Raw genomic sequence first — 13344 nt, forward strand, 5'->3', positions numbered from 1 at the left:
TCAGTCGATCCCTGTGTGAATTAGGAAGGAACAAACAAACCTATTGTACCAGGTGTTTTGGACAAGTGTGTAAAACGCCCTTTAATTACCATTTGGTACACTAAAAGGGATTAGGAACAGGAAGTGATTTAGTAGAACAGTGTTCATAATTAGAAGTTTTTATGCCTATAAATAAAAGCTGCTCATTTGTCAGTGCTGCCTTTGCCCACCCATCTACACAGGCAGAAGCAAAGCTGGAAACAAAGCATTATGATTTTTTTTAATCTATTCTAAATTATCGCATGGTTACAAAGTGCTGTTGTGTGTTAAACCGTTTATGATTTTGAATTTATCTAAAACAATTATTGTATCATCTGCAAATTTAAGTATATTCTGCTGATACTGACTCTTACAATCATTTGTGGAAAGGATGTACAAGAGAGGAGACAGAACACAACCCTTTAGTAAGCCAGAAGAGAAACAGAGAAAATGTTAATTATTTATGCACTGCAAAATGGCTTCTGGTATGCAACCTGTGCAGCTGATATTGAGGCTAGGCTAGAAGCTACTGGGCCCTGGAAGTCATGCCAGTTATACATAAACTCAGTTTGTAATAGGTCAGACGGCACCTCAAGAGCTTCTGATTGAAAAGCCATCTTTGGTAGAAGTCCAAGAGAAACTTCATTCCTCTTTCACAAATATTTGGTTTTAAAATAATCAAGGCTGGGACATTGGCTGGGCATGTAAAGATCCGGGACTCAGTTGACAGCAGAATTGTTTTGGGATATTTTCTCCCATTATTTTTTATGTACATTGTGAAGTGTGTAAAGTTTATCTTAAAAAGATATATCGTTGTTATTTTACCTGGAAGTAGCTTTGTCTACCCCCCCACACCCACCCCCCTTAGTTTCAGGATCAGGTGCGTCCCTGAATGAAATCACGTATGATGAGAAGGTTCGGGGCTTAGTTAAAAATGTTCAGGGCTATAGCCCCAGAAGCCCAGGCCAGGAGACATCCCTGGATCAAGGTACTGAATTCCTTTCTGCATTGTTTCAGTTCTGGCCTTTGTCTCAGTCCTATGGCAATGTTTGCCCTATCTTTTGCCATTGAACATTTAATGGGTATACTGCTGCCAACATTCCAGTCTTTTCTTGTCCGCCTGGTTGCACTTATTCTGATATTTGAGCTCTGAGCACGGTAAGTGGCCAAGCTTTTTTTTCTCCTTTTGTGTAGCTGCAAATGCCATCTCTTCTATTCATGCTCAGTGATTGCAGGTAGGTCACCAACAGCCACACAACTCATCCTGATGGTGAGTGTAAACACTGCACTGCTGCCCCAACTCAGCACAGAATGGCATTTATAAGGCACAAATAACTCTGCTGCATATCTTAACATCTGCAGCAACAACTATTTACAACTGTAAAGTGTTTCTTATTGTAGCCAGTAGCAGGATGGTACCTAGCTGCCCCCTAGCCAGGAGTTCTCCTGGTGACTTGAAAAAATCTAAGCAAAGTTCAAGCAGAGTACTTGGGCAGACAGGGGCACGCTGCCACCCTCCCCCAAAGGCTCTCTGAGCAGGAGTTACAGAATGTCCACTGTCCGTGTAAAAACTCAAAGTGGACATGTGCTCACAGCCACATGCATAGCCAGCCCTCCCTTGGGGCTGTGTCTTGTTTCCCAGGGTGGCAGATCTTGCAACTCATGGCATCACTCCTCATGCTACTAGGGGCAGTGACAGCAGCAGCGGCCCTTCCTCTGGCTGCTCCGAGCTTTTTCTGCCACACACTGCACCACAGACACCAGCAAGACTGCTACTTCTGTTTGTTAGAGCTCCAATGTCTTGACTAACAATGCCACCAGTGCCTACTCAAATGTTCCTGAAGGCTGCAGCAAACGCCACCAGGCCTACAGGTCCTCGTGCCCATTTGCCAACAAGATGTCATTGCTAGCCACTGTCCAGGCATCCTCAATGACAGGTTCTTGCAGCCAGCTGCCATCCTCCAGCTGTGCACTACTGTCAAGCCTAGTCACGCTGCCTTATTCACTGTCTTCTCAGTCTGTCCTCACCAAGCTGCCTCTCTCTCTCTCTCTCTCAGTCCTTGGCCAGTCTTCTCTGCCATATCACCCATGAGTTTGCCATAGTGATGTAAAAGAATCATCACAAGCAATTGCAAATCTTTGATTGCAGTTGTTACTGCCAAGGATGGCACAACCAGTTAATAGCTTTAGGGAGGCAAATGCTTCTTCACATGTGTAATATAGCTTTGGAATAAATATCTTCAATAAATGCAATGATTATTTAAAATTGTATTTTGTGTTTACTTGTGTTGTCTTTGTTATATAAAGATTAGTTGGATTATCTGAAACATTTAAATGTGACAAATTAGCAAAAATAGAAGAGATCCGGTGAGGGGCAAATACTTTTTCACAGCACTGTACTGTGGTCATATATGTAATTATATGTTATATTGGCCTTACAAAGAGATATAAAACCACCGAGAGTCCTCCAATCCTTGGGCAGTGTACCTACAACTTTCTTAAAAATCCAATCGCTGATAGAACAAATGGCCTCAGGTATCCATTTGACTTGGCACTTCTAGGGAAAGTGTACCTCCGTCCTGATGACAGGAGACAAAACTGGGCATGAAAAGGGTGACGAGTGTCTGCCAGAATGGACTCTCTTCATGACTCTAACTTGATAAAGATGGCTAAGATCATTCAAGCTAATGTCACTAAGTTTCTGGCTAAAATTAATCATAGATTCTTTCCATAGCATTGTAACATTACCCTGTGATAAAGAGAGCTGAAAAGTAAATGCAGAAATGCCACACAAAAACAAGGCCTGTCGGCCACTGATACAATCAGGCTGTTGACTTTGCCTCACATTTGTCTGTTCAAGAATTTTCCATTTCATCAATCGAATTCTGACTGCCCTCTGAAACAACTCTAAATTTGGACAATTTCTTAATAAAATCGGAGGAATCAGATCTCAAGTAAAACATATTTAACTCTTCTGCCAGATAGAATCAGGTTCATCAGAGTCCAAATACCATTCTTGTCTTGAATTCCCACTGTCACTTTAATTCCTCTCCAAGCACAGCAGGAATTACCATTCTTAAGTTTATCTCCTACTTTGTCTTTAAGCAATATTTTGGCATTTTAATTCCTTTTTCACTAATTTTTGAGCAACTCTTTGTTGGTGAATGTCACCCTGATGGAAAGTTATGTTTTCTGATTGAGAGAATTTTTGAGGGGTATACTGACGCAGGGCATATTGTTTGGCTACAATGTAATTGTCTTTCTGGGAATAATCATTTGCTCACACAAAGTAATACAACTTGATGCGCTGAAAGTCAATTAATCTAAATCAGTACAAAAACTTTTACAAACATCCCAATTGGTACTATAAAAACAGCCATTCAGTTCAAGCATAACATCCTTGGTCCATATGTAATAACCTCGATGTGCTCAACTTTGCATCTTTTGAGGGCCATTTGGCAAACTGAAGCACGAAAAACACAGTTATGGTCAGAAAAGATTGCTTGCAACTCATCCAGTTTATTCCTGAATGACTGTACATTACAGAAGATAATGGAGGGAAGTGGCAAGTGGTGCAGCCCATGTCTGTGTAGCCTCTGTTGTACTCCTCTTTTCCAGCTGCGCTTCCTCACTTGTACCACTGTCTGCTGCTTACCCTCTTTCTAGGAAGGCTTCCGCACTCGTACTGCTGTCAGTTGACTAGAGTAAACGTGACAAGGCATGTATTGTCACTAAATGATTCTTAGAACATGACAGCAAGTTTTCATTGCATAGAAAAATAAAATAGAGCTTCAAGTCAAGATTTTGTGTATCAAGTAAATTTAATTGAAATATACAACTGAAAAACATATGGCACAATTATACTGAAGATATACCCACACCAGTGCCAGTTTAGTACCTTTTCTTTTAGAGAATGTACAGTACATGCAGACAGCTTTATTTCGGTTCAGTTGGCTAAGGTTCAGTCAGTCAGGCTGTTTCTTGCTACAAGTGAAATAACAGTCACTTGGGGCCCCTAAGCTACCAGGGGGCCCCAGTTGGGCCCTTTTCAAAGTTTTATTTAATATTGTTTAAAAAAGCACAGTGAGTGATCAAAATTGGTTAACTGTTAACTATTTTGGCTGGTGTTACTGAATGTTGCCGTTGTCACTGAAAGTCGACTTGCTGTTTCTAGTGTAATAATGTTGCAATGCGCATATATGTTTCATTTATGTACAATTCCTTTCCTATTTTCTTGGCTTAGTTATATTTCCAGAGTGCAGTAATGAGAGTTGGAAAGTTTTTATGTAATAATATCAGTTTAACAGCTTATATTCTGTATGTATCAACTTATTTTGATTTGTATTTGGTAACTACCACATAGACTATCAAGGGATCAGGAAATAGGAGTGATTTAGCAGAAGGGCGTTCCTGATGCAGGTCTGTCAGCCTATAAATGAAAGTTGCTCCTTTGTCAGAGCCGGCTTTGCCCCCCCCCTACAAGCATTGGTAAGGCTGGATACTGAAGTCATTAAACATAGATGGAAAAAAAGATAAACTACTGTAATATTGTGCTTGTTTTTAATCTATTCCTAATCATAGCAGGGTTACATAGTGTTCATATACTATCCGAGCATGATAAGCTTTTTACTATTTATAACGTGTCTCAGAAACAATTGGGAAATACCTCTGGAATGATCATTTTATTCTTTCATGCTATTTGACGTGGATCCTTTTCAGGAATGTTAAATTATTCACAGATTTTATAAAAAAGCACTTCTTAAAGGCATACTTCTTTACAGATAAAGGACAAGAAGCATAATGGACATGAGCATAATTCAAAATGGGAGCCTAAGAAACATTTCTCTTTGTTATGAACATCATCCTAACTCCTGTCAGAAGTTCATCTATCCACAGGCCGTGCGAGTTATTATATATTTTGCCCTTAGTGTCATTATACTTCTTACATTGTTTGGAAATCTTCTGGTGATCATAGCCATAACTCATTTCAAGCAGCTGCACACCCCAACTAACTACCTCACTCTCTCTCTGGCTGTACTTGACCTGCTTGTGGGAGTGATTGTAATGCCTGCCAGCATGATACGCTCAGTGGAGACTTGCTGGTATTTTGGGACTTTATTCTGCAAAATACACAGCAGCTTTGCCATTATATTGTGCATTGCATCTTTGTTAAATCTTGTATTCATCTCTGTTGAGCGATATTATGCAATCTGTCACCCCCTGCAGTACCACAGTAAAATGACTCCTCTTACTACTTTATGTATGATTGCCGTCTGTTGGGGTCTTGCTATTGCTGATGGAATTATATATCCACAGTTAAGTGACTCAGGCACAGAAGCTTACAGTGATCTGTTATGTAAGGGAGCCTGTGTGGTGGTTATAGGATTCATGACAAGTTTAATAATTACTGTGACCTTATTGTACATACCTACCATTATCATGCTCAGCATATATGTGAAAATATATCTTGTTGCACGGAGGCAATCACGCTTAGTCCGCAATGCTCTCTCTCATGCAAATAAATCCAGGCAACCCACCATTAATAAGACGGATAGTAAAGCAACTAAAACAATTGCCATTGTCACAGGAGGCTTTCTGTCATTTTGGGCACCATTTTCTATCTATAATCTCATTGTGACACTGTTTGGTGTTAGTGGTCCACCACAACTGTTTGATTTGCTTTGTTGGGTTGCTTTGTCAAATTCAGCTTGTAATCCTATCATATATGCATTCGTCTACAAGTGGTTTAGAAAAGCACTGAAAGTAATTTTATTAGGTCAAATATTTAGGAAAAACTCTTCCAGAATACAGCTGTGTTCAGAGTAGCACAATGAAATAAAGCACTATATAACAATAATAACAATAATAACATTTAACAATAATAACAATAATAACAACATTTATAACAATAAAATATTATACAGTGTTTTGTGCATTTATGTGATTGTTTTAATAGCTGATATCAGTCCTTCCTGATCTTCCTGCTGTATTTCAGGAGTTTAAGCTTAAGGCTTTGATGAATAGCTAAGGGTGTAGATGAAAACATACATGATTATGGAGCTGGAGCTGGATCACTCTGCTTTACAGTATCACCTTTCAGAATCGAAGCTGTATTCGTGAATGTATTAAATGAATCTCTGTAATACAAACTCAATACTTGTACAGTCACATGCAAAACTTTAATAATCCCTGGTTTTGTTGATGTTGTGAAGAGTAAAGTTAATACATGCTCAGTATAAACTTAAATTCCAGGTAGCATTTTATGTTTTTTTTTTAGAATGTAGCTAATGCATGATAATGTTATTTTGCATTTCATTGTGCAGAAGTATGTTCCCTGCAAAGGGAAGAGAGTACTTTTTTACTTAAAAAATCAACAAAGTGTCATTTGAGTGTGGAACCTCTGTATATGACTGTCTCTGTGTAGCATGTTAATAATAATGATATATATATTTCACAATTCTAATTCTACTTACAAAATCTCAGAGAGAAAGAGAATTTAAAAACTGCAAAGAAAAAATACTTTGGCCTACATGAAATAACAGCACTGCAAACAGTAAATGAAATTTAGGCCCAACTACATTAACAAATATGCTGTAGTGTGGATTTTAAAACATATATGAAGTAGGCTTTCCTAATATTCTGTGGACATTTAGGAGCTATATTAGAAAATGATTTTACAAAAAACTGTGCAAGTGATTCTAGCAGCTTTCAGGTAGACTGCCACAACTAACAAAATTGGTTAGAACAATTTCAGCACATCAGCAAGATATACTGGATCTCGGTTATTTAGGGCTTATATCAACGACTGTAGAGAGTGCAGGACTTTACATGAAGCCAGTGTAGACTAAAGACTGCTGCATTCTTTCGGTTGCACAGTAATAAAATTAGCAATCTTATTTCAAACAGACTGAGTGCACAACAGCAACACATCTGTTGTATCTGAATTTTGCATGAGAAAATTCCTGGTAAACCACATTTTAACCAAGTCCTCCATTATGTGTAACTGTATACCTGAGTCTGGCTTAGCTGGCATGTTTAACTGAATAGCATTATGAGACACAATGTGACAGTACATTAGAAAGACTAATCATATATGACAGCAAAGCAAATACTTGTGCTGCATTTGCGTGTTGGCAAGAAACACAAGCTGACAAACTCAATATTCCATTGTTTTTAATGGAAGATTCTGCCGCCTGTCCAAAAGCAGCCTTCTCCACCCCCACTGGCCACTGGCATTACTTGGTCTTCTCATTTGGCCTACATGGAACCCCACCACCTTCCAGCACTTCATGGATGTTGTCCTATTGCTGCATCAAACGTCCACAGCTGTCAACTTTGATGCCATCATTGGCCACTCAGAAACCTGGGCGGGGCATGTGATACACTTGCGAAGGGCACTGAGCAGCCTCTGCGAGGCTGGACTCACGGTCAAGCCCAAGAAGTGCAACCTAACACTTATAGAGGCACATTACCTGGGGTACTGTATCGATAAGGGGAAAAAAATGGCAGCGATCCTCAACTACCCCTGGCGTAGGACCTTTTTGGGGTTGGTTAGGTATTACAAGCAGTTTGTCCCTAACATCTCCTTTGTGGTCCCCCCCTCTCAGACCTCACCAAAATGGGCTCAGTGGAGTGAAGTACAGTGGCTGAAACTGCCTTCATTTTCCTAAAACAACACCTCACCGCTGAGTCCATGCTATGGAATCCAGATTTTAATCAAACCTTTACAGTCAGGACAAAGGAACATCAGCACAAGGTCTCAGAGCGGTCCTGGCCCAGGATTTTGATGCTGAGGAACGGCTCTTGTTGTAAACTAGCCATAAAATTACCCCCTGCAGCACAACGCTATGCTGTCCTGAAATGCAATGCTTGGCCGTGGGTCACTGATGAGCTTCAGTATTATCTCACTGGTAGGCCCTTTAATTACTGATCATGCCCCGTTACAGTGGTTGAGTAAAGCTGAGGACTCAAACAGTGAGTCATGTGTTGGTTTTTGACGCTGCAGAACTTCTCCTTTTAGGTGCGGAATAGAGAGGGGGTGCTGAATGGCAACGCAGAAGCCCTCTCTTGTCTGCCTGTCTGCTGGGATTTGACTTCCTCCAGATGGGACAGTTTCTAAGCTGGGGGGTGTGTAGCTGATGTCTGCCTTGATACACCCACCGGGCCTGTTTTGTCAAGCCATCTCGGCCAAAGGCAGCTCTCTGAGGTACTGAGGTGCCTCATCACCTCCTGTTGTGGACAGCCGGCAACGGCATGGCCCGGGGGTGGGGCCTGGAATCCTACATGCCTGGCTCCCACTGATCGCTTCTGTTGCAACCACTCAATCACACAGAGCTGTCGCCATAAAGGAGCCACTTAAGGCTCAGTCTGGTGAGCGATGCTTAGCACTTCCCAAGAGAACCAATGGCCAGTATTCTTCTTCCTCCTGGCCTCATCTCTGTCTTTCTCTGCCTCCAGGAGACTAAAACAAACTGCAGGCCAGGACCAACTGATTTCTGGTTTGCCTAGCTCCTGCTCCTCACTTCAGCCACCCCTTCCGGGAGAGACCATTCACCTCCTTTTTTAAGGAGGCAGTGTAACAGAGTGACTCTTTTGCATTCCCTTATTTTTTTTTGTTATGTTTCTCTGTAATGATCATAGCCTGACTTCCACCTAATATCAGACAAAAAGGTGGTCAATTTTTCAACAACAAATCAACAAATTTTAATTCATGGTTATGCTTACAAATAAAAGCTGCTCATATGTCAGTGCTGCCTTTCCCCATCCATCTATGCAGGCAGAAGTAAAGCTGGAAACAAGGCATTATGATTTGTTTTAATCTGTTCTAAATTATAGCATGGTTACAAAGTACTGTTGTGTGTTAAACCATTTATGATTTTGAATTAATCTGAAAAATATATCATTTAGAATATAGATTTTTCACACTGCCATTAAGAGCATAAATGTTTTCTTTCATTATTGTCATGAATGATTCAGGTAAATCTCTGTTACATTACTTATATAAAGTTTTTTTTTGTTTTGTTTTTTTACAGAAAAAGGAAGAGCACAACAGAATTTACTGTAAGCCAAAATAATCTATTTAAGTTAAAAAAAATAATAAAAGCACTTATTTCAAGTAATTGTTTATTATAATGTTTTACAAAAAAGAGAGTCTTACATATTTGGATAGTTATTTTGTCTCTTGTTTTTTCCCACTGGGAGTCTGTAAGCAGAAAGAAAAAGCTGAAATTCAAAACTGAATGGATGACCTTGATGGCTAAAAATGGACCTTGCTTTCCAGGTGATGTTGGATAAATATATAATTTAAATCATTTTGAACAAAACCAGTGAAAGTGATTTCCACCTTTACAATATGGTCAACAAAGTTAATGTCCATGCCTTTAATGAATGTAGATGTTGGAGGCTTTATACAGTAAAAAATAATACAGCAAGGAAGAGTAATTAGGCTTGTTGCTTGAAAAAGTTTAGTTTATTGGACTTCTAGAGTAAGTTAATAGTACAATACTCTGTAATATGTTTTACATTCTTTTGTTATTCAGCAAACTCAACATTTTATGGCCACCAGGTTATTTACTTTTTAAAACATTTTTTTTTCAGTCAGGGAAAGCTGATTACCATGTCATGTGTTCCATGACTTTTAGTGATGCTTGCTTTCAGATTTGTAGTACTCCACCACAGGCCCATGTCAAGGCTCCTCAACCTATAACACCCTAACAATTATCGTATAAATTGTAAATTTAAGTATACTCCTTTGATACTGAGTCTTACTATCATTTGTGGAAATGATGTACAAGAGAGGAGACAGAACACAACCCTTTGGTAAGTCTAAAGAGAAAGAGAGAAAATGTTAATTATTTCTGCACTTCAAAATGGCTACTGGTATGCAACCTGTGCAGCTGATATTGAGGCTAGGCTAGTAGCTACTGGGCACTGGAAGTCATGCCATAAACTTACTCAGTTTGTAATAGGTCAGAAGGCACCTCCGGAGCTTCTGATTGAAAAGCCATCTTTGATAGAAGACCAAGAGAAACGTAGTTTCAGGATCAGATGTTTCCCTGAATTAAATCATTTATCCTTTCTGCAGTGTTTCAGTCCTGGCCTTTGTGTCAAGGCAATGCTTGTCCTATCTCTTGCCATTGAACATTTAATAGCTATACTGCTGCCAACATTCCAGTCTTTGCTTGTCCGCCTGGTTGCACTTATTCTGTTATTTGAGCTCTGAGTACAGTTAGTGGCCAAGCTTTTTTTTTCTCTTCCTGTGTAGCTGCTGTTGCTACCTCTTCTATTCACGCTCAGTGATTGCAGGTAGGTCACCAAGAGTTACACAGCTCACCCTGATGGTAAGTGTAAACACTGCACTGCTGCCCCCACTCAGAACAGAATGGCACTTACAGTGCACAAATAACTGTGCATTGTAATCTTAACGTCCACAGCAACAACTATTTACAACTGTAAAGTGTTTCTTATTGTAGCCAGTAGCAGGATGGTACCTAACTCCCCCCTTGCCAGGAGCTTTCCTGGTGACTTGAAAAATCCAAGCAAAGTTCAAGCAGAGTCCTTGGGCACACAGGGGCACGCTGCCACCCTCCCCCAAAGGCTCTCTGAGTTATAGAATGTCCACTGTCCATGTAAACACGTGTAAACAAGTGGACATGTGGACATGTGCTCACAGCCACATGCATAGCCAGCCCTCCCTTGGGGCTGTGTCTTGTTTCCCAGGGTGGCAGATCTTGCAACTCACAGCGTCCCTCCTCATGCTACTATGGGCAGCGGCCCTCCCTCCGACCACTCCCAGCTTTTTCTGCCACACACTGCACCACAGACACCAGCAAGACTGCTACTTCTGTTTGTTGGAGCTCCAACCCTTGACCTTGACTAAACATGCCGCCAGTGCCTAAACAAAACGTTTCTGGAAGGCTGCAGCAGACGCCACCAGGCCTACAGGTCCTTGTGCCCATTCGCCAACGAGGTGTCCATGCTGGCCACTGTCCAGGCATCCTTAATGACAGGTTCTTGCAGCCAGCTGCCATCCTCCAGCTGAGCCTTTCTGTTAAGCCTAGTCATGCAGGCTTGACCACTATCCTCTCAGTCTGTCCTCACCAAGCTGCCTCTCTCTCTCTGTCTTCTCTGCCGTATCACCCATGAGTTTGCCATAGTGATGTAAAAGAATCATCACATGTTATTGCAAATCTTTGATTGCAGTTGTTACTGCCAAGGATGGCACAACCAGTTATTAGGTTTAGGGAGGCTGTTTCTTGCTATAAGTGGAATAACAGTCACTTAGGGCCCCTGAGCCACCAGGAGGCCCCAATTGTGCCCTTTTCAGTGTTTTATTTAACATTATTTCACAAAAAGCACAGTGAGTGATCAAAATTGGTTAACTATTAACTATTCACTGAAAGTCGACTTGCTGTTTCTGGTGTAATAATGTCGCAATGCACATACATGTTTCATTTATATACAATTCCTTTCTTCTTTCCTATTTTCTTGGCTTAGTTATATTTCCAGAGTGCAGTATTGAGAGTTTGAAAGTTCTTATGTAATAATATCAGTTTAACAGCTTATATTCTGTATGTATCAACTTAGTTTGATTTGTATTTGGTAACTACCACATAGACTATCAAGGGATCAGGAAATAGGAGTGATTTAGCAGAAGGGCGTTCCTGATACAGGTCTATCAGCCTATAAATGAAAGTTGCTCCTTTGTCAGAGCTGGCTTTGCCCCCCCTGTACACAAGCATTGGTAAGGCTAGATATTGAAATCATTAAACACAAAAGAAAAAAAATAATACTGTAATAATATTGTGCTTGGTTTTAATCTATTCTCAATTATAGCAGCGTTACATAAATAATTGTGCATAATGAGCTTTTTAATGTTTTTGATGTTTCTCAAAAACAATTAGGAAATACCTGTAGAATTCTCATTTTATTCTTTCGTGCGATTTGAAATGAATCCTTTTAGTAATTAAACTAAAAAGTTTAATTACTGCTTTCTAAAATTAATTCATGGAAAGCACTCCTAAAATACTTCTTAAAGGCATATTTCTTTATAGATAAAGAAAAAGGACAAGAAGCATGATGGACATGAGCATAGGTCAAAATGGGAGCCTAAGAAACATTTCTCTTTGTTATGAACATCATCCTAACTCCTGTCAGAAGTTTGTCTATCCACTGACTGTACGAGTTATAATATATTTTGTAATATGTGTCATTGTACTTCTTACATTATTTGGAAATCTTCTGGTGATCATAGCCATAACTCATTTCAAGCAGCTGCACACACCAACTAACTACCTCACTCTTTGTCTGGCTGTAGCTGACATGCTTGTAGGAGTTGCTGTGATGCCTTTTAACATGATACGTTCTGTGGAGAATTGCTGGTATTTTGGGAGTTTATTCTGTAAAATACACAGCAGTGTTGTCATTACATTGTGCACTGGATCTATTTTAAATCTTGTTTTTATCTCTGTTGAGCGATATTATGCAATCTGTCACCCCCTGCAGTACCACAGTAAAATGACTCCTCTTACTACTTTATGTATGATGGCTGTCTGTTGGGGCCTTGCTGTTGCTGAGGGAATTATGTATCCACAGCTAAATGACAAAGGCATAGACGCTTACACTGATCTGTTATGTAAGGGAGCCTGTGTGGTGGTTATAGGACAGATGACAAGTTTAGCACTTACAGTGACCTTGTTGTACATACCTACTGTTGTCATGCTCAGTATTTATCTGAAAATATATCTTGTTGCACGGAGGCAATCACGATTAGTCCTCAGTACTGTCTCTCAAGCAAATAAATCCAAAGCGCAACCCACCATTAGTAAGGCAGAGAGAAAAGCAACTAAAACATTAGCTATAGTCACAGGAGGGTTTCTATCATTTTGGGCACCATTTTCTATCTACAATCTCATTGTGACACTGTTTGGTGTTAGTGGGTCACCGCTACTGTTTGATTTGCTTTGTTGGGTTGCTATGTCAAATTCAGCTTGCAATCCTATTATATATGCATTAGTCTACAAGTGGTTTAGAAAAGCACTAAAAGTAATTTTATTAGGTGAAATATTTAGGAAAAACTCTTCTAGAATACAGCTGTGTTCAGAGTAGCACAATGAAATAAAGCACTATACACAAAAAACAATACAATATTATACAGTGTTTTGTGCATTTATGTGATTGTTATAATACCTGGCATCTAAATTTTCCTGCTTTATCACTCCAGTTTTAGTTTAAGGTCTTGATTAATAGCTTAGTGTTTGCATAAAAACATGCAGGACTATGAGGCTGAAGCTGTATAGTTCTGTTTTACAGTATCACATTTCAGAA

General features: G+C 39.8%; 2 protein-coding genes across 2 annotated transcripts; both read left to right on the forward strand.

Moving 5' to 3' along the window:
• The first annotated feature begins 4818 nt into the window (after positions 1-4818).
• On the forward strand, positions 4819-5844 carry LOC118815161 (trace amine-associated receptor 1-like). Its single transcript, XM_036581084.1, has one exon. It carries the CDS (start codon positions 4819-4821, stop codon positions 5842-5844), a length of 1026 nt encoding a protein of 341 aa, XP_036436977.1.
• Positions 5845-12093: 6249 nt separating this feature from the next.
• LOC118816304 (trace amine-associated receptor 1-like) lies at positions 12094-13125 on the forward strand. The gene has a single exon (XM_036582829.1). The coding sequence runs from the start codon at positions 12094-12096 to the stop codon at positions 13123-13125; it is 1032 nt and encodes a 343-aa protein (XP_036438722.1).
• The last annotated feature ends 219 nt before the right edge of the window (positions 13126-13344 follow it).

Source organism: Colossoma macropomum, unplaced genomic scaffold (assembly GCF_904425465.1).
Source record: "Colossoma macropomum unplaced genomic scaffold, Colossoma_macropomum, whole genome shotgun sequence".
Classification (NCBI taxonomy): Eukaryota; Metazoa; Chordata; class Actinopteri; order Characiformes; family Serrasalmidae; genus Colossoma; species Colossoma macropomum.